The 21,208-nt window shown below is 39.7% G+C and overlaps 1 protein-coding gene and 1 long non-coding RNA gene across 2 annotated transcripts in view; both read left to right on the forward strand.

Moving 5' to 3' along the window:
* Nucleotides 1–2,280: 2,280 nt before the first annotated feature.
* On the forward strand, nt 2,281–11,572 carry asb1 (ankyrin repeat and SOCS box containing 1). Its single transcript, XM_023268218.3, has 5 exons — nt 2,281–2,575; nt 4,800–4,938; nt 6,602–6,904; nt 7,781–8,163; nt 10,234–11,572. Exons 1-5 carry the CDS (start codon nt 2,479–2,481, stop codon nt 10,362–10,364), a joined length of 1,053 nt encoding a protein of 350 aa, XP_023123986.1. The 5' UTR covers nt 2,281–2,478; the 3' UTR covers nt 10,365–11,572.
* A 4,002-nt stretch (nt 11,573–15,574) lies between these two features.
* Nucleotides 15,575–21,208, forward strand: part of LOC129350039 (uncharacterized) — a 6,547-nt gene continuing 913 nt past the window's right edge. Inside the window, exon 1 of the long non-coding RNA XR_008603246.1 lies at nt 15,575–16,234. This is a non-coding gene — a long non-coding RNA (uncharacterized LOC129350039). The remainder of the gene's footprint in view (nt 16,235–21,208) is intronic.

Raw genomic sequence — 21,208 nt, forward strand, 5'->3', positions numbered from 1 at the left:
AGCCAAACAGAACGTCTTCCTCATGAACACACGTAAACTTGGACATATAATACAGTGCAAAGTACAGACCTGAGCATATCTTTGGATCAGCCTTTTAAACTCCTCTTCGGCCTTTTAAATGCTCTTCTTGGGTTTAAGCTTGAATAGCAGCACCATGAACATGCATCCTATTAAGCCTCAGATTTATGGGATACTTTGTGTCCAACTTTTTCCGAATACTCTGACACATCACACTTTCAGACTCAGCATAATTCAATTTGACGGCTTTTAGGCCAGCAATGAGGAAATAGAAGTGGTTAGGCTGAGATCATTACTCACACTAGGTTGCACAGGAACTGATACCTCTTTTTTTTTTCAACATTTCAAATCCCTGTCGGCCAAACAGTCAGTTCCCTTTGATCATTTTCTGATTCGTTTATGCATGACTGTCATGTAGAAGTGCACCATGAAAACTCATACATAATAAGATTTTAATGTAACCTTCAGTTAATGTTTAAAAATCTTGAACACATGTTCTAAATTATTCTTCCTCAATTGTTGATATTATTTTCGTGATTACATTATGATATAACTGCAGGTCTATGCCGTCCCTCTAGGGCTGATGCTATACTTTGTGTGTCTGTGAGTACACAAAGGTCTGAGTGATGTACATTTTACATCTGTCCAAGTTAGCTAGAGTCCATGCAGTCTTCTCTGTGGACGTCTGCATGCAGCCCAAAGTTTGTCCACATCACTACACTGTAAGGACAATGGTGTGCATGCACGGAAAACTTGCATCTGACCTACTGTGCATTTATGCAACAGAGTTTTCCAACACTTTCGACAAGTAGTAGAATAACAACAACTACACGTCTATGTGTGCATATGCACTGAAGTATAATCAAGGTTTTATGAGCATCACTATTGATTATGTGAGGTGAGGTGAGATGAGAGCTAAACTTTGCTGTCCCAATGGAAATTTGTCTTGGTCTGAAAGTGCCGGCTGCACATACACAACAAATACATAAGCAGTACAAAACAACCATATATTACACATCAGTCACCAAAAGGTGCTTCAAAGGTTAAGTATAATGTATTGCACAGAACAGAATTGCACATGATCATATGAGCGTATGGCACAGGGTAAAATACAATGAAATAAGTAAAACTACAAATCAGGGCTGCACAGTAACTTAGTGGTTAACTTTCACCTTGCAGCTAATGGGTCCTTGGTTCGTGTCCTGCTTTTCCGGGATCTTTCTGCATGCAGTTGGCATGTTGTCATTGTGTATGCATGGATTTTCTCTGGGTACTCCGGCCTCCTCCCACAGTCCAAAAGCATCCATCCATTATCTATACACTGCTTAATCCTCATTAGGGTCACGGGGGGCTGGAGTCTATTCCAGCTGACTTGGGGTGAAGGCAGGGGACACCTGGACAGGTCGCCAGTCTGTCACAGGGCTACATATACAGACAATCACACTCGCATTCACACTTACGGGCAATTTTAGGATAATCAATTAACCTCAGCATATTTATGGACTATTGGAGGAAGCCGGAGTACCCGGAGAAAACCCACGCATGCACACAGAGCACATACAAAATCCATGCAGAAAGATCCCAGGAAAGCCAGGACGTGAACCAGGGATCTTCTAGCTGCAAGGCGAAAGTGCTAACCACTACACCACTGTGCAGCCCCAGTCCAAAAATACGCTGATGCTGATTGGTAACTTCAAATTGTCTGTAGGTGTGAATGTGAGTGTGATTGTTTGCCTCTATGTGTAGCCCTGTGACAGACTGGTGACCTGTCCAGGTGTCCCCTGCCTTCTAAGTCAGCTGGGATTGACTCCAGCCCCCTGTGACCCTAATGAGGATTAAGCAGTGATATAGGTATAGATAATGGATGGATGGAACTCCAAATCAGATCATGAGAGGGTGGCCTGACTTTAGCCTGAGGTGGCCACCTAGGGCCACATCTTGGCTCCGGCCCTGCCAGGCAGTGTGAAGAAGGATTTAAAAATATCATTTCATCAACCTGAACAAATGATTTTTAAAAAATGTTTATTTTTCTCTGCCTGAGAAAAATAAATATCCAGTTTCGTGAATTCTTAGACTTCTAAAATCTTTGCTGTCTTTATTATTGCATTAGACTATTTTATATGCTTATTTTGTAGAAGGACACGTGTCGAATTATTGTTTAAATCCTTTATTAGATCTCTGTTTATCATGTCCATTAGTGTTGTTCTGTCTTACATAAACCGTTGTGCAGCCACAGACCCAGTCAGTCCCAGTGAACTGCAGCGTTTCCCCTTTAAATGAGCTGAGCGCAGGCAGGAAGTATCGCAGCGAAGTGAGCAGACGCCTTCATCTTCACAGTCACGTTTGTTTGTTTTCATGGCTCTCGTCTGATCCAGATCGTCGGTTGTCTCTTCTTCGGGGTGTTCGTGTCGACCTACTGCCGCAGCCCAGTCGCAGGTCGGTGGGTGACATTAGAGCAGCATGGCCGACGGTCCAGAGGCTGATGGCGACGACCCGCCCAGTATCAATTTCCCTCCGCTCATCACTGTGTCTGATCTGCCCAGTGCGACTGCTGCAGGTAGGAGCCACCATGATTCATCATGTATCCTCCGAACAGCCAGCAGACAACAGGACAGATGTGCTGCTGTAATGAGGTGTGGCCTCTGGATTCAGGAAGTATTCATATCCCGACTGTTGGAATATGCTTACAGTGTTGCCAGTGTGTCTTTGGTGTTATTTCTACTCGTAATATGAATATAATGGACTGATGTGACCATTAGATCAGGCATAGAAAGAGCTCTAGAAAGGGTGGGCACAATAATAGGAACACCTGCAAATCATAATGTAATTATACTGATCTTTAATATGTTTAAGACGCTACAACTCCTGTCTATCTGTGGGTCTCAGTAGGAGAGAGTAGAAGAGAGGAGTTTGACAGAAAGTCACTACAAAATCACTGTTTCTGCTAGGGATCGACTGATTATCCACCCGGCCGATGTTGAGCAGTTTTCCAATTGTCACTGCTTTTAATTTTATTTATCAATTCCTGATTAAATACATTATTTTTAAGGTAGCCTATGCTTCTTTGTCTCTGATGCAGCTGCTTCTCTATCTGTAGTCATCACTCTGCCATCTCAAACAGTGACTTGCTCACAGCTCCATCTTACTGGGTCCACATCACCAGGACAAGTCTGTCAACACTTTGCTGTTGGAGTTTGTATTATTCAAAATTTTTATGCCAAGATTTGCATTATTACAGGAAGTGTACAGTGTACACCGTGTCCCAAATGTTTGTTCTCCCCACTGGACAACATGTTTGATTGTTTGTCACCAAAATGGGTTAAACCTGGTCAATCAAGTACTGTTTGGTATATATAAATATAAATACAATTATATATAATTGTATATAAATTTCTTGTTTGACCAAAATGCATTACACTCATGACCACATTTTGGAAGCATTGTTACCATGGCCAGGAGTAGGGTGGAAAAGCTACTCTTTCCAAGTATGAGATTCGTGCACAGGTCATTGCTCTTCGAAATAGGAAATAGTAGGAAAAACTCATCAGCGGGTAGCTCAGGCTCCTGACAGAAGAATCCACTGGGTGCAGAAGTGGTGGAAAAGGTACAACAAAGGAAGATCCTACAAAGACTTGCCTCGCTCAGGATGTCCATCTGGACTAACTGCAAGAGTCAAGGATCTGATGAGAAAGGCCAAGTGTGAAAGACATCAGTCATGAGAAGATGTTTCTAAGAGCACTGTGCATCGTTATTTAACAGAAACACTGGGGCTAATAGCTTGCTAGAGGCAATGTACCCTGCTACTCACCAAACTACAAAAGAAGAAGAGACTGGCTCTCACAAAGAAGTACATAACTCTGACTCCAAAGGACTGGAAGAACTGGATTTTCGCTGATGAATGTCCGCTTTATATATTTCCGACACCCAACAGCCAAAATGACCGTATCTATACAGATGATGGTGAAAACATACCATCTTCTGAGCAAGTGAAATTCAGTGGCCATAGTATGGTTTGGAGGGCTATGTCCATTTCAGGTCTGTCAGAGTTGCACATTGTGCCTCAAGGTACCACTGTTGATGCATAATATTATACCAGTAACATTCTAGAAAAGGTGCTACTTCCAGTTTTGACCAGGAGGAAAAAATCGAGGCCTGTGACTGAACGGAAAATGTTGAACAGACGTTCAGAATTGGTATTTATGCAAGAAGGTACCTGTATGACTCAGCAGTGGTGTTCTGAGCAACTGCCTGGCTTTCTGCATAAGGAGGAATGACCACCAAACTCCCCTGACCTCAACCCAATTGAAAACTGTTGGGGAATCCTGAACAGTCGCATCTTTACCAGTCCACCACCGACCACCATGAAACAGCTCATCTCTAGGGCTGTTCGAGAGTGGGGGAAGATAGAACCATCCACACTCAGAACTTCGTACATTCCATGCCTGAAAGACTGAAAACTGTGTGCAAAGTGAAAGGGGGAAATACTGGTTATTGAATAACTTGATTATATTGCATATTCAGTCTTTGAGCTTTGTGTTTCTGGGGAGACTGAACTTTTGGACACGTTGTATATGTTGTCGGTTTTCTTGATTACTGATCATCAGCATCAGTATCGGCCCCTAAAAAGCAGGAAAACTCTGAGGGACCCTCAAAAGACTATCTAATCGAATATAATCTATAAAATCTTGAACTTAAGAGTCTATACGGAGGAAGCTGATTGGAAGATATGGCAATGCTTGCTTCATCACGTTTCATTGTTCATTGTTCTGTGTCCTCACCAGGTCGTAACCTGAAGGAATGGCTGCAGGAACAGTTCTGCGACAAACCCCTGGAGCAGGATGACATGAGGCTCCACAACGCAGCGTACGTTGGAGACCTGGACACCCTGAGGAACCTGCTGCAGGAAGAAAGCTTCAGACGGTGAGGCAGAGTCATAATTATATTAGAAGACTGCAGAGCACTTGAGTTAACAAAGTTAGAATGTGCTCCTCTTGGAAGAAGATAAATTAAAATGTCTGTGTAAAATTTCATCTAGAACATTGTAGACCCAAGAGCTTCAGTAGAAGACAACTGGACTTCTTGTTTTAGATGTTTTAATCTAAAAGAGAAGTCCAGTCCAGGAATAAAGCAAAATACAGAAGGCCTAGACAAATTGATGAACAAATGCACCATGAAGATACACAGTCTGCATGATGAATGATGGGACTGTACTGCAATGCAAGTAGAGAGACAGCACAGTTAAGGAGAGAAAAGGTAGTATTTCTGCTTTCATTCTACGGTGTAGAATAGAAATTAGCAGTTTTTTGTCCAGTCTGTTAATGTGTGGCCCTCAGTGGTTTGTGGTGTCTGTGATGTGTGGGTTTGTTTGGTAGTTTTACTGAGTGATACCTTAAGAAGCACATACTGTACAGATTACACATCCCTTTCACAAAACATTCTTATAATGTCTTACACTGAGTACCTTTTTCTTCTTCACTTTACAGTATCAGTGGGTGCTTCATGAGGTTCTGGGTAGGAAAACAGCTCTAGAGCACTACTGGAGTGTCTTATGTTAGTGCTGGGGCTGCACAATATTGGAAGAAAAAAACAGCATTGGAATATTTAGTTTTTCTGCAATATATTTTGAAGTATGAAAAGATGTACAAAGTTTCAGGGTGAATAGTGCCAAGTAGGGTGATTTTCCATGCAAAAGTTGAACACAGCAATCACAATTTTTCTCATATAGTCTATCACTACAGCATCAGATTCAGAATAGTTTTTGCTTTGAATGTCATTCAGATCTTTGCACTTGTTATACCAAGCTTTGTGCTGCTGATCTAAGTAGTCAATGTTACCGTAACAATTGGTGGACAGAATACCTGTTTGTGGTCAGTGTCATCCTTTCTGTAGCTGAAATATTTCTGTTTACAACCATATCTTCCCTTCCGATGTGTCTCTCATGATCCTCTCTCATTTTGCTGTGTACATGTGGAGCCTGCATACCAACAAACCTGGTGTATTATTAATGAAGTTAAAACCCACTCAGCTTATCCAAGAGCCAAAGACAGAAAAACATCCCAAGACCGGTTTGTAGATCAGTCGTGGAAAACCCAGAACCGTGCGACCTTTCTTTCTGAACAAAGCAGTTGTAGAGGGTGTGTTTGAGTTAATTTGTCTTACTGTACATTGCTACTTCTTCTATGAGGCTAGATACTGCACATGTGCACGTCAGTGTGAGTGCTGAGATTAAATATTGTACAGACCTGTCTGTGCCTACAGCCAGAGCTTGGGATGCATACAAAACCACGTCATAGTGTCCAGTAAGACAGTGCTTGTATGCAGCCATCAACCTTCTTGCTTCACATTTCTACACTCAGCCAACCCATTATCCTAACTCAGCTGAGGCAGCAATGGTAGAAGCAGGTTATTGTAGCAGACAGCTGTTGCACATATTTGATTGGTATCGACTTGCCTTGAGTTATTGTATTGTTTGATGTGTTTTTGTGCTCATTGGCCTGCTTTCATTCTACAACAACTCATAGAAAACTTCGAAAGTGTTACTGTGCAATATATTGGACCACTCCATTCTTTTCTTTGATGCCAGGCGTATCAATGAGAAGTCGGTGTGGTGTTGTGGCTGTCTACCATGCACCCCTCTGAGGATCGCAGCCACAGCAGGACATGCTGCATCCGTGGCCTATCTGATCGCCCAGGGTGCCGAGGTGGACCTAGTGGATGTCAAAGGCCAGACAGCTCTGTACGTAGCGGTGGTTAACGGTCACCTAGACTGTGTCCGGATCCTCCTGGAAGCAGGAGCCGATCCCAACGGGAGCCGCCACCACCGCAGTACCCCGCTGTACCACGCTGCCCGGGTGGGGAGGCTGGACATTCTGCAGGAGCTCATCAGGTGAGGCTTTGAAAGGAACGGATCCAAATAAAACCTATATGTGATGTGTGAAATAACCACACTTCTCATATACAGGTTGAATGTGCAACTTCACACTGTTTTCTGCCAATAAGATGTGTTTTCTCACCTCACCCACTGCTGAAGATTGGTGACTAATGCTGCGGAGGTACTCTCATGCCTAGCCAGTCCATCATTCAGCATTCACTTAGTTTTTATTACATTTTTTTTTAAACAACATTGGTTTATTATTTTTTCATGCTCTGCTTTTTCTGTGGGCTCTGCATTTTCAATCTACTGATAGCTGTGTAATGCAATATTTTCAACTGCTTCAGGCAGCAGTTACTTCCTGACTTTATGAAACAGCTTCTTTCACCATTCATAGATAGATAGATAGATAGATAGATTCTTTATTGTCACTGCACATTCTTATACAATGAAATTTTGTTTGACATCTCTTCTTGTCACAGCAGCATATCAAATAGTGTGAACAATAGACAAAAAATCTAAATAGTAAATGATTAAAAGAGATAAAACCACGTCATAAGCGGACAGGAGTAAGGACAGGGATAATGTATAATTCCTAGAATGCACAGAAACAAACATACTTAGTCACAGAGTCCCACACTTTTCCAACAGCATCCTACTTTGCACATTTTCACACCGTAACAGAAAGGCTAAAGACTAAAAAAGCAAATATTGTCAGTTTTACCCACAATTTTTAGACATGTACCTTGTTGCATGCTGAAGTCTGATCCCTAATGTGAGTTTGCAGTAAAGGAAACAAGTAATATTATCCCATGAGATTTTTTTAAAATCACTTAATATATTTCAGGTTTTAAAAGACTTAAACTGTATCCATGGTTTGCTCTTTCCCAGGTTCAATGCTGACGTTGACATGGACCACCAGCTGGGTCCTCGGCTCCTCCTAAGCGCTCGCACCCTCAACACTCTGGTGGTGTGTCCTCTGTACATCAGTGCAGCCTACCACCACCTCCACTGTTTCCAGCTGCTGCTCCAGGCTGGCGCTCAGCCCGATTTCAACTACACTGGGCCTGTCTGCCATGAGGCTCTGACCCGCGGTCTGGCCTCCTGCCTGCTGGATGCGGTGCTGCGACATGGATGTGAGGTGGCCTTCATCCACCTGCTGCTGGACCACGGCGCCAACCCGGCCCTCGTGCCCTGGGACGAGTCTGAGCTGGAGACTCCGAACCGGAGGAAGGTGGATCCAGAGGCACTCAGGGTCTTTCTGGAAGAGAGGAGTGAGTAAAACAACGTACGGGGAAAAATCTGGGGATACAAAAATATTAGTGAGGAGAACTATGTTCCTAAGAGGGACTTGTTTAGGGAATAGCTTTAGGCCGAGCCAGAGGTAGTTATAGGAGGTTGAAACACAAGCAGGGAGTATTTCTGACTGATTATTGATCACATAAATAGAATATTTTTTTTTTAGGAAATTAATTTTAATTGTTAAATGAACGTTTGAGTGGTATCAAATTCAAAATTCCGTCACACACAGTAAAGAATTGCAATAGATGCTGCATTTTCTCTCTTTGGCTCTAAACTTCAAAAGCAGTACTAAAATAACAGTTTTTCACACCAGAGTCCTATTTGTTGTTGCCTTATTTTTCCCAGGCCACCTGTTGGTATTTTAGCCTTAGTTTAGTCCCACTGTACACCTGGACAGAACAAGTGATCTCTCACCCTTGGAGACTGACCGTCTATAAATCATAATAATAGGAAGAATACGATCAGAATGCATCTGACATGAGCGGACTACAGTTCAGTTATAATGGCTCCGCTATTCTAAAGAAATCGGTTTTGAGTTGTGATTTGAACAGTACAATAGAGCCAGCTGACAGATGTGTAGTGCTAGTGAGTTCCAAAGTCCTGGTGCAGAGCAGCTGAAGGCTCTGGTAGCCACGGTGTTGAATCTAAAAACCACAGACAAAAGAGCAGCAGAGGAAGATTTCAGATAATGGAGGGGGTGAAAAAGTACAAGCCAAGTCAAGGAGGACCATAGACCCTTACAATGCATGTATTGATGAACAGTGGAGCTGCATGAGGAGGGAGTGATCTGGTCAGTGGACTTTGTGCCAGTGATGATCCTAAAAGCAGAGTTTAGAATGATTTGAAGCTGATGAAAATGCTGCATGAAAAAACCAGAGGGAATGAAGATGCAGTATCGGTGTGAGATGTGAACGAATGAGAACTTGACAGTGCTGTGTTTAGAGAGAGTCTAGAAATATTGCAGAAGAGAAAAGAAGTAGATGTTATTGATGTATACTGCACACTATGCAGTATGACACCCACACATACCCTACTGGTCACTCAATAAATATACAGTGTTTATTATTAGTGTGGCTGCACAGTGACTTGGTGGTTAGCACCGTCGCCTTGCAGCTAGAAGATCCCCAGTTCGTGTCCCGGCCTGGGATCTGCATGGAGTTTGCATGTTCTCCCTGTGCAGGTGTGGGTTTTCTCCAGGTTCTCTGGCTTCCTCTCACAGTCCAAAAACATGCTGAGGTTAACTGGTGATTCTAAATTGTCCATAGGTGTGAATGTGAGTGTGATTGTTTGTCTCAATGTGTAGCCTTGTGATTGTAGAGTGTAGACTGGTGACCCCCCCACCACTCCCCCTGACCCCAATTGAGGATTAAGCGGTGTATAGATAATGGATGAATGTTTAGTATTAATATCAGTATACATTGCATGTTCACTGCTTTCTGCAATGCAAACCATTTTATAAATATATAAAGTATCGTCATAGAGCTGTCAACAATGATGTATAAGTGCCTGAAGTTTAAATTTAATGCCCTCTACAGAGTAAACTGCTGGTTATAGCTAGTGTAATGAAAGAGCGAACTAGGCCGTGGTTTCTGACACAGCACTGGTACTGTGCCTGCCGTCTCACTGTCATGACTCATGGCCGAGACGCTGCAGCAGAATGAAGCCAACATTAATGTTGTTAGTAACACCTGTATTTTTCCTCCTGGCACACTGGCAGTGGTTGTTGACTTTTGCAGTTTACTGCCTTTTGGTTTGAGCATTTGAGCTCATAAATTTTCACAGTAAATCTGTTTCATCAAGTTAAAGCATAACTGCCGTTACATGGCACCTCTCAGTGCGTGCTAGAATTACACAGTCATCATCTCTGACAGCTGGCACAGTCAGAGCTGAGGAACATAAATTACAGAAGAAAATGTGAAAAACGTTTGAGTTATTTTAGTGAAAGTGAGAAAAGTTACAGCTTGTCTGTACCTTGTTATCATGGCCTACTGGATTCTGTAGTTTGATTCATTTGCAGCCGCCTTTGCTTTTTCTCTCCCCAGGACGCCCTCGTCGGCTGACTCACTTGTGTCGCATCAGGATCCGTAGAGCAATGGGCAAACATCGTCTGAACCACATACCTTCATTACCGCTACCAGAACCTATCAAGAACTTCCTGCTTCACCAAAACTGACCACCATCCTCCTCCTTGTCTTGTAAAGTGCTCATCCAATTCAGTCCTTAAAACCCCCTCAGTCAGTCCCAAAGAAAAGCCACAGGATAGAGCATTTTGTGAACCCAATTAGCTAATTGCTTATTATTTTCTAACAATAGACAGGTAATAATATTGTTTTCCAAATGTTTGGAACTTAGCAGTTATGTAATAGTCCTGTCTACCTGCCACTGTAATAATTATTTAACATTGCTTCTTAACTTTATCAGAGAAGCCATAGTCATGTCTAGACTCGTGTGTAATGTTTGCCTTGTGACCCTCCAAATCACTGGGATGTGTTGTGGTTCTACTTCAGGTAGCACTTCTTAGCTAAACAGTGAGAATGTCATTCAGTTTGAGACGAGTTAAACCTGCCGTGTAATAAGCAGCTTGTTGATAAGTAGAGGGACGTTGTTCAGATCCTGTTCCTTGAATTGCTCTCATATAAACCTGGATTGCAGCCCAGCATTCTTAAATTGACACTGTAGATCATGTAGATTATCAGTGATGTCCAGTGCAAAGTTAAAGGTTTCACATCTAATTCTGCTTCTTTTCATGCATTTGGCACTTTTATTGGGCTAGAAGTATGAGGGATGGAATGTGGGCCGGCAAACTGCTAACACTGTTCTGTGTCTCGGTTGAGTGCTGGGTGGTGATGAATTCTTTTTAAGCCATATGTCTTAGCTCTGAGTTTTGGAAAAATGGCTTTAAACACCGATCAGACCAGAGTGACTGAAGATAAACCAGACTACAGAAGTATTGAATTCCAGATGTTTTTAAAGGAAAACAACGTTTCATAAATACATGAGCATTTCAAGGCCCCGGATCCTGACTGGTAGCCGAACGTTTTACATTTTGGGTCTCATTACTAATGTACATGTAAGCATAGAAAATATTGTGGAAACTTTTTAGAAACCTGTTTAAGCAAGATTACTGAAACTCCTTTTCTGTGACACTGACAATCTGTGAAATAGTGAATGAAATCTATTTATGATAAACAATAAGTTTGTATTTATTAGCCAGAAAGCTGCCTTCTCTGTGAGTCTATTGCACCTTCTGTGCATGTGTGTTGCACAGCTTTTTTGTCCATAAACGTCAACATGTAAATAATGACCATGTTGAAATGCCAGTGTGTTTTGCTTTCTATACCTATAGCTTTATTGGCATTCAGTAAATGGAACGTAATTGTACATTTTCTTCCTGTAGTTATTTTAATGCCTCTGTGCTGGCCACACATCCGTCGAATGTGCTCTCTCAGGAACATCTTGAGGTCATTTCAGCCCTTAGGTTTAGTTCCAAACATCCACTCACATTGACCATCTTGCTTTTCAGCCTGTGTCTTACAGATAGTCTGTGCAACAACTTTTCCGCTGAAAGTAAAACGGAGCATCTCCATATGGGAAAACGCAGTGTATATTAACATGGATAACAAAAAGGGGTAAAAATGTTTTGTTTCTGGTTTTTACCCAACTGAATTCAACTTGTTTAGAGAGTGTGTTGACTGTCAACACACTTTTGAGTGCACAGACTAATATATTTGTTGTGGGAAGCTCAATAATACAGCTGAAAGAAGTTGTATTGCTAACATAGCAGGTTCAGCATGAACAAAGCTGCGAGCCAATGTGGTTTTCTTACTAGATGATAGTGTAATCCAGCGCATGATTACAGCAGCAGCGCTCCATCCAAATAGTGTCCGAAACTACAGTGAAAACAGCTCCCTCCTACCTGAACTCTCATTCAGGTCTACACTCCCTCCCGCTCTCTATGCTCAGCCAGCATAAGGCATTTGATACAACCACCACAACAGGGCCGGTCGATAGCTAGATTCTTCTCCTCTGTAGTTCCCTGGTGGTGGAGCGAGTTACCAAACTTTCGATATGCAGACTACAAACCCAGCTCTTCACTGAACATCTTTGCACTTGACAAACTGCAAAAAAAAAACCATAGCAAAACATCATATTACGTCTGCACTGCCTGTAGACACCACAGTCGTATTATCACACTTGAACTTGTTTTATGACACTTATCCAGGTTGTTTTCTCCTGACTAGATCCTTGCTTGTGTCTTCTCAGATGTACGTCGCTTTGGATAAAAGCATCTGCTAAATGAAATTGTAGAACTGTAGAAACCAGTCAACAGATGTATCCCTTGGTAAGTCGTCTACATAGCAAACACCATATATTGATTGAGTTCAAGCACAGCTTTGGAATTTAAAATGAACTGATCAGGTCACAGGTCGATGTGTCCTCACAAAACACATTTTTGCAAATAGCTTGTGGATTTATATGTTAATTATGACAAAATTTTGCACATACACTACCAGTCAAAAGTTCATGGTCAACCAGACAATTTCATGTTCTCCGTGAAATCTCACATTTTTATTCATGTGCAAACATAATTGCACAAGGGATTTTTAATCATCAATTAGCCTTTTATCACCATTAGCTAACACAATGTAGCATTAGAGCACAGGAGTGGAAATGGGCCTCTGTACCCCTATGTAGATATTCCATTCAAAATCAGCCATTTCCAGCTAGAATAGTCATTTACCACATTCACAATGTCCAGACTTTATTTCTGATTAATGTCATCTTCATTGAGAAAAACTGCTTTTAAAAATAAGTACATTTCTAAGTGACCCTAAACTTTTGACTGGTAGCGTGTGTCCAACAGGATTTTATTATGAAGTCATGCCATTTTTTATCCAAAAACAAAAAGATTAACTTCACTGCCCTATAAATGTTCTGCAAAGCACTTTTCAAACCGTTTTTTAAAAAAAACCCTCCACCCCACAGACTGGATTCTGAGTCTTGTTTGTCGACAATGAAGCTGCTCTGATTTGAAGCAGCGTCTGCTGTCAAGGCTACAAGCTGGTGTTCTATTAGAATCAGCTTTATTGGCCAGATGTGAACACATACAAGGAATCTGACTCTGTTTTTTGTTTCTGTCAGTGAACTTACACACATCAAAGACATGGATGCAAACTGCAACTTGACGTTTTGGTCGAAGGAATACAGCCACAAGACAGTAATTCTACTTAAATATCTCAAACTATATGGGAGGGTTTTGCAGGGCAGTGATTCTTTAAAAGTAGAGACCACTTTCTTGTCTTCCTGGTCTGTCTTCCAGTGTAAGAATTATTTCTCCATCTTTCCTCATAACTCTTTTATAAGACCATAAGATCCTTCAAAGTCCAAAATATCTGGACTTTAGGTCCAGGCGGTGGTTAAATCCGGTGAGACAGATCTTCCCTAGATATAAGGGTGATGCAGCCCACAGATGGTGTGGGGATTTGATCCAGTAACGCACATAATTATTGTGCTCTTCAGGAAAATTCTTCATATATACTGTATAATATTGTTTTTTATCCCTTTTACTGGTTTGCACTTGGGATAGTTCAGTGTAATGCCACTGGAGTCGCATATGAGCTGCTATTGCTGAGAGGACTGAATCCCGCTCCAGGTCTCTGTTTCAAGGTTGATTTTATTACACAGTGACTATCTGCAGATACATAAAGACACACTTTAAGAACAAAAAAATTAAATGGAGAAAAAAAAATCAAGCTCATATATATCCAGTAATTATAAGCATGAATCAAGAAGCAATTAGAAAGCCCTGATTTGACATAATGAGAGTCACATAAGACATTTTGGAGGACCTGGATTACATATAAACAATCCAAAGATGTCTTGCTACAACAACTGAGAAAGGAGTAGGACTGCCTTTTTCTTGAAATGCAAAGATTTGTTTCAACATGGAAAAATTTAATATTCTAAATTAATCATGTACTGATATATAACCACAAAAGACCATTTGAAATGGTTTACCTTTTGATCACTGAACATTTCTGGAAGCATTTACACCAGAGATGGCAAAATTGAGATTTTTTACTGGTGTACACAATACGGATTACATTTAAATTTGTTAAAAGTATTTATATGTTTGTGTGAATTTTGTCAGACTTTTTAAAGTTGTTTTTTTTTCTTTAAGTGACAGCTCTAGAAAAAGGTTACAATAATCAAACAGAATGAAATAACAGCATGAATAATCATTTACACCTGAGATTGAGACACAGTGGGAATAATTTGGCACTATTTTTAACTAAAAAAATAACAAGAATGAATCATACTTAGTGAGAATTTTGTTCCTGGGTGTGAATTTAACAAATTCATATTTAGTCTATGTTTTAGCAACACGAGCAGCATGACTGGATGGTTATAGTGATCTGCTGGTTGGTTAGAATAAGTGCCAGTAATCCCTTCAAGATGAAACCAACTGACTGCGGTGATCTTCTTATTTTTCTCTATTGTCACCATGAAGTTGAAATTCTGAGCTTTTATTAAAATGTTACAACAGTGATCGTCCGGACAGCAGTGAAATCTGGTACACGTACTATGTTACATCAGAATGAACTGTAACAACAAATAAGATTTTCTGCAGCTGTACTTTGTCTTTCTTGCTAATTTAAATTGTTAAAAAAAATAGCAATAATAGCAAACATGGTAGCCATGTGGGTCCGTGTACGGATCTGGTAATTGGATATTCCCGTTCTAAAACAAGTATTGAAAAAAAAAAAGGAGTGGTTATTTACGGTGGCCGAGAGGTGCAAACCAAATTTACATAATGCAAAACACTTTTACAACCTCCAAGACAAATTTACAAGCGACAAAACACTTTTACAAGTCTAAAAACACTTTTACAAATCCAAAAACACTTTTACATAATGCAAAACACTTTTACAACCTCCAAGACAAATTTACAAGCGACAAAACACTTTTACAAGTTCGAAAACACTTTTAATCCCTTTTAAGTGTTTTTGGATTTCGACAAAACACTTTTACAAATCCAAATGTAACCGGAAAGGGAATGTGCCAACTCCGGGTTTGAAGCGGAAGTGACGACGAGGAGCGGCTAATGCAACGGACAACGAGCGGGTGATGTTTTGCCCGTTTTGTGGGGAACATATAAACCGATTGACGCGGTTTTGTTTTTCGTGTGGTCGGTCTTTAGAGTGTTTAAATGGCGCAGATCAGACCGACAGAGTGCATTAGCCGCACCTCGTCGCCAGTTCCGCTTCAGCCCTGGAGTTGGGACATTCCCTTTCCGGTTACATTTTGATTTGTAAAAGTGTTTTCGGACTTGTAAAAGTGTTTTTAGACTTGTAAAAGTGTTTTGTCGCTTGTAAATTTGTCTTGGAGGTTGTAAAAGTGTTTTGCATTATGTAAATTTGGTTTGCACCTCTCGGCCACCGTAGTTATTTGATTTTCGTTTTAAAATACAAAAATTAAAATTGAAATACAAGGCGTTTTTCCTTTTCATGATCAAAAAGGGATATACCAATTTTTTTCTAAACGCTTGATTGTCGTTCTATATTTAGAATAACAAAAAAGTAAAATCAGTAAGAGTCAGAAACGAAAGAAAGGTCAGTTTTTTCATTTTCTGAGACCGGAAGTGGTCATCAGCAAGTGTGGAGCCAAACAGAGTAGGTGCATAGACTGTATATAATTTCTTTTCGTTAGTTTTCATGGTCAAAATGAGAGATCAGGTGGCCGATCTTAAAATAAATCAATATTGATTTTTTTTATAGAGCGTTAAAGTTTTGCGAAGCCAGGGGGCGGGACTACTTGATTGACAGTCCGGTCTGGAATGATTGACAGGTCCTATGGAGGAGGCAGCAGAGACTCTGCTCTCCTCGTTTGGATTAATTCTGATATAATAACTGTTGGTTTATTTATCGGTGGAGCAGCAGAACATTTTCCACAGACAGTTTTCCTGCCCGTTGGCTTGTTTTAACCAGTTTTCTACCTTCGGCTGATTCTACCAGCAGACACTGAAAGGACTCTGATAGTTCGGTAAGTAAATGTTTATTTTCGTATCGGTGCCGCTTTTAATGCACTTTATATGCAGCTTTAGTGTCAGATATGATGTGTGCCATGCACTCCAGATGTTGGTGGAGTTTGTTTCAGTGTGTGTTGACCAGAGAAGAAAGTTAGCATAGTAAATATTAGCTTTAATGTTAGCGATGCTAACCGAGCTAGGTGCTCAGTGTCGCCTGATTAAAGCTAACGTAGCATCAAGCTAATATGTTGAGTTTCATGTAAACAGCTGAAGTGTGTTGTGTTCCTGTAATGTGGTTCATTAAGTTCATAAAACTGTGACTGACTGACATTAATGTAACGTTCAGGAAATTTAAATGTGATTAAAACAGTAATGTTAATGTTCTAGTTGTCAGTAATCAGCTTTAATTTGACACTAAAACAGACTCTGATAGTTTTAAATGACATCAGTTTCATTAATTTGTTGAAAATTGTCTCATTTGTTGTTGTGATGTTGCTGCTGATTTATTAAAAGCAGATGATCCGTGTTGAAGATACGTTTAGTTCTAGTATCAGAAGCACAAGAAGGAAAATGGAAGTTTAGTTGTGCTACGCCAAAGATTTCAGGAATAAAATAACTAAATGAATCTTTATGCCTCAAACTTTATTTTACAATAAAGAAATAATGAAATAATAACAGATAATAAAAATATAAATAGCAGAGAAAACCTGAGAGAATAATTTCCTGAAAAGTCTGTGAAGGAAAAGCAGCTTTTTATCTTGAAAGATCAGAATCAGCTCCAACATCTGCATCTAACAGCATCAAGTCAACCAGAAAGAAAAGAAAAAAGAAAATGACTTCTTTCTGATCACATCTGTTTCGCTGCTCACAGTCTGCTGCTGCTCACATTCTTCACATTTATAGTCCACTTTTAAAAGTTCAGCAGACAGGTGCTCTGCTTTAGAGGGTGATGATGTCGTCGGTGATGTGGAGAGTGAAGTTTCTGTTTCATCTACAGCGTGCTTTAGGACAGCCGGGTCGAACTTGATGTTTGAAATACTGATCAACAGCTCAGATTTAACTGTCTGTAGTTCCGTTTTGATGGGTGTTAAACTTTCACTCAAAGCCGCCAGGAGCTGGGTCTTTAAAATAACCGCCATCTCGTTACAGAGTGAAAGTAACAATTCCTCCTTAAGGTCAGAGATTGCAGCATCTGAAGGCCTCTTCAAAAGAAGACGTAGTTGATGAAGGCGTTCTGGAGCAGGACCAGAAAGACCACGACCAAGCAGCCTTGAGATCTTAGGCAGCGTCTCGCTCAGGTGGGTGTCAACGGTGTTCACGGTCAGGTCTGTGGTAATCCCGTCAAAAAACAAAACAGAAAAAAATCTAGATTAAAATCAACATGTAACCAAAGCACTCTGTGTATAACGCCATAATATAGGATGCAGTTGAGAAAATGTCAGAGTATAGTATACTTTTCAAGAATATCATAGTATGGCCTGTAGTTCATAGTATAGCTTGGCCAAAAAAACCCAGATTATTATGTGGTTCAAAAAGTGCAAAATGATAGGATGTTGCCTAAAATAGTCATGTATGATATGTGGTTCAAAAAATGTCGTAGTGCAGTATATTGTCAAAATAGTATGTTATTCAAGAAAACATCACAGTATAATATGTCGTCTAAAAAATAAATAATAAAATAATATTTCATTGCACAAGTAAAAGTATAGTAATTTTTAAAACTGAAATTAAAACTCAAAAACTCAAAACTCAAATTCTTATAATATGTTGCTAAAAAACAACAAAAAAGACTAATACAAAAAAAGTCATAGTAATATGTCAATTTAAAAAGCCTATAGTATAGAGTCTCGCCCAACAAACGTCATAGTATAGCATGTCGCTCTAAAAACGTCATAGTATGGCCTTTGGTCCAAAAAACGTCATAGTATAGCATGTCGCTCTAAAAACATCATAGTATAGCATGTCGCTCTAAAAACATCATAGTATAGCATGTCGCTCTAAAAACGTCATAGTATAGCCTTTGGTCCAACAAACGTCATAGTATAGCATGTCGCTCAAAAACCATTGTATAGCATGTTGCTCAAAAAACATCATTGTATAGCATGTCGTTCAACAAAATGTCATAGTATAGCATGTCGCCCAAAAAATGTCATAGTATAGCCTTTGGTCCAAAAAACGTCATAGTATAGCATGTCGCTCAAAAACCATTGTATAGCATGTCACTCTAAAAACGTTATACTATAGCATGTCGCTCTAAAAACTTCATACTATAGCATGTCGCTCAAAAAAAGGTCATAGTATAGCATGTGGCTCTAAAAATGTCATAGTATAACCTTTGGTTCAACAAACGTCATAGTTTAGCATGTCGCTCTAAAGACGTCATAGTATAAGCATGTCGCTCTAAAAATGTCACTCCAGTTCACTCCAGTTCCCAGTCTCTGAGTCCAGGTCGCTCCACCTCCCAGTCTCTTATTCCAAATCGCAACAATCTCCCAGTCTCTGAGTCCAGGTCGCTCCAGTTCCCAGTGTCTGAGTCCAGGTCTCTGAGTCCAGGTCTCTGCTGTTCCCAGTTTCTGAGTCCAGATCACTCCAGTTTCCACTCTCTGAGTCCAGGTTTCTGAGTCCCGGTCGCTGCAGTTCCCAGTGTCTGAGTCCAGGTCGCTCCAGTTCCCAGTCTGTGAGTCCAGGTCGTTCCTGTTACCAGTCACTGTGTCCAGGTCGCTCCTATTCCCAGTCTCTTTTTTCAGGTCGCTCCATCACTACGTCTCTGAGTCCAGGTCGCTCCAGTTCCCAGTCTCTGAGTCCAGGTCGCTCCAGTTATACTATGGCGGGGTTTTTTTTGCGCCAAAATTCATGATAATTTTTTTTTCAAAGAAAACCTTTCTGGAGTGTTTTTCACGGCCTCCTTTACATTATTTCATCATATGGCATGTTTTTACAACATGTTGAAAAATCGCTTTTTTTTCCGACAGTATACTGTGGCGTTTTTTTGCGCCAAAATTCATGATGATTTATTTTTCAAAGAAAACCTTTCTGGAGTGTTTTTCACGGCCTCTTTTACATTATTTCATCCTATGGCACGTTTTTACAACATGTTGAAAAATCGCATTTTTTTTAGACATACTATACTATGGCGTTTCTTTGCGCCAAAATTCATGATGATTTTTTTTTCCAAAGAAAACCTTTCTGGAGTGTTTTTCACGGCCTACTTTACATTATTTCATCATATGGCACGTTTTTACAACATGTTGAAAAATCGCTTTTTTTTCCGACAGTATACTGTGGCGTTTTTTTGCGCCAAAATTCATGATGATTTATTTTTCAAAGAAAACCTTTCTGGAGTGTTTTTCACGGCCTCTTTTACATTATTTCATCATATGGCACGTTTTTACAACATGTTGAAAAATCGCATTTTTTATAGACATACTATACTATGGCGTTTTTTTGCGCAAAATTTCATGATGATTTTTTTTCCAAAGAAAACCTTTCTGGAGTGTTTTTCACAGCCTCCTTTACATTATTTCATCATATGGCACGTTTTTACAACATGTTGAAAAATCGCTTTTTTTTTCTACATAGTATACTATGCCTTTTTTTTTGCGCCAAAATTCACAATGACTGTTTTTTATGAAGAAAACCTTTCTGTAGTGTTTTTCACGGCCTCCTTTACATTATTTCATCATATGGCACGTTTTTACAACATGTTGAAAAAATGCATTTTTATTTTCGACATAGTATACTGTGGGGTGTTTTTTGTGCCAAAATTCATGATGATTTTTTTTTCAAAGAAAACCTTTCTGGAGTGTTTTTCACGGCCTCCTTTACATTATTTCATCATATGGCACGTTTTTACAACATGTTGAAAAATCACATTTTTTTTTTTGACAGTATACTATGGCGTTTTTTTGTGCCAAAATTCGTGATGACTTTGTTTTATGAAGAAAACCTTTCTGGAGTGTTTTTCACGGCCTCCTTTACATTATTTCATCATATGGCACGTTTTTACAACATGCTGAAAAATCACATTTTTTTTTTTGACAGTATACTATGGCGTTTTTTTGCGCCAAAATTCATGATGATTTTTCTTTTCCAAAGAAAACCTTTCTGGAGTGTTTTTCACGGCCTCCTTTACATTATTTCATCATATGGCACGTTTTTACAACATCCTGAAAAATCTCTTTTTTTTTTCGACAGAGTATATACTTTGGCGTTTTTTTGCGCCAAAATTCATGATTTTTTTTTTCAAAGAAAACCTCACCATAGTTTCTTTCACGGCCTACTTTACATTATTTCATCATATGGCACGCTTTTACAACATGTTGAAAAATTGCATTTTTTTTTCGACATAGTATACTATGGCGTTTTTTTTGCGCCAAAATTCATGATGATTTTTTTTTCCAAGAAAACCTTTCTGGAGTGTTTTTCATGGCCTGCTTTACATTATTTCATAATATGGCATGTTTTCTCAAAAAGTTGAAAAATGACACTTTTAGACATAGTATACTGTGGGGTGTTTTTTGTGCAAAAACTCATGATAATGTATTTTTCAAAGAAAATCTTTCTGGAGGGTTTTTCACGGCCTCCTTTACATTATTTCATCATATGGCACGTTTTTACAACATGTTGAAAAATCACATTTTTTTTTTTTGACAGTATACTATGGCGTTTTTTTGCGCCAAAATTCGCGATGACTTTGTTTTATGAAGAAAACCTTTCTGGAGTGTTTTTCACGGCCTCCTTTACATTATTTCATCATATGGCACGTTTTTACAACATGCTGAAAAATCACATTTTTTTTTTTGACAGTATGCTATGGCGTTTTTTTGCGCCAAAATTCATGATGATTTTTCTTTTCCAAAGAAAACCTTTCTGGAGTGTTTTTCACGGCCTACTTTACATTATTTCATCATATGGCACGTTTTTACAACATCCTGAAAAATCTCTTTTTTTTTCGACATAGTATATACTTTGGCGTTTTTTTGCGCCAA

The sequence above is a fragment of the Amphiprion ocellaris genome, chromosome 11 (genome assembly GCF_022539595.1).
Source record: "Amphiprion ocellaris isolate individual 3 ecotype Okinawa chromosome 11, ASM2253959v1, whole genome shotgun sequence".
Classification (NCBI taxonomy): domain Eukaryota; kingdom Metazoa; phylum Chordata; class Actinopteri; family Pomacentridae; genus Amphiprion; species Amphiprion ocellaris.

What these genes read in the sequence shown, in the direction of transcription:
- asb1 (XM_023268218.3), top strand. Translation starts at nt 2,479, where the DNA reads ATGGCCGACGGTCCAGAGGCTGATGGCGACGACCCGCCCAGTATCAAT. An exon ending in CAGGAAGAAAGCTTCAGACG is followed by an intron (nt 4,939 to 6,601) that starts GTGAGGCAGAGT and finishes CTTTGATGCCAG; the next exon opens with GCGTATCAATGAGAAGTCGG. An exon ending in GGTCTTTCTGGAAGAGAGGA is followed by an intron (nt 8,164 to 10,233) that starts GTGAGTAAAACA and finishes TTCTCTCCCCAG; the next exon opens with GACGCCCTCGTCGGCTGACT.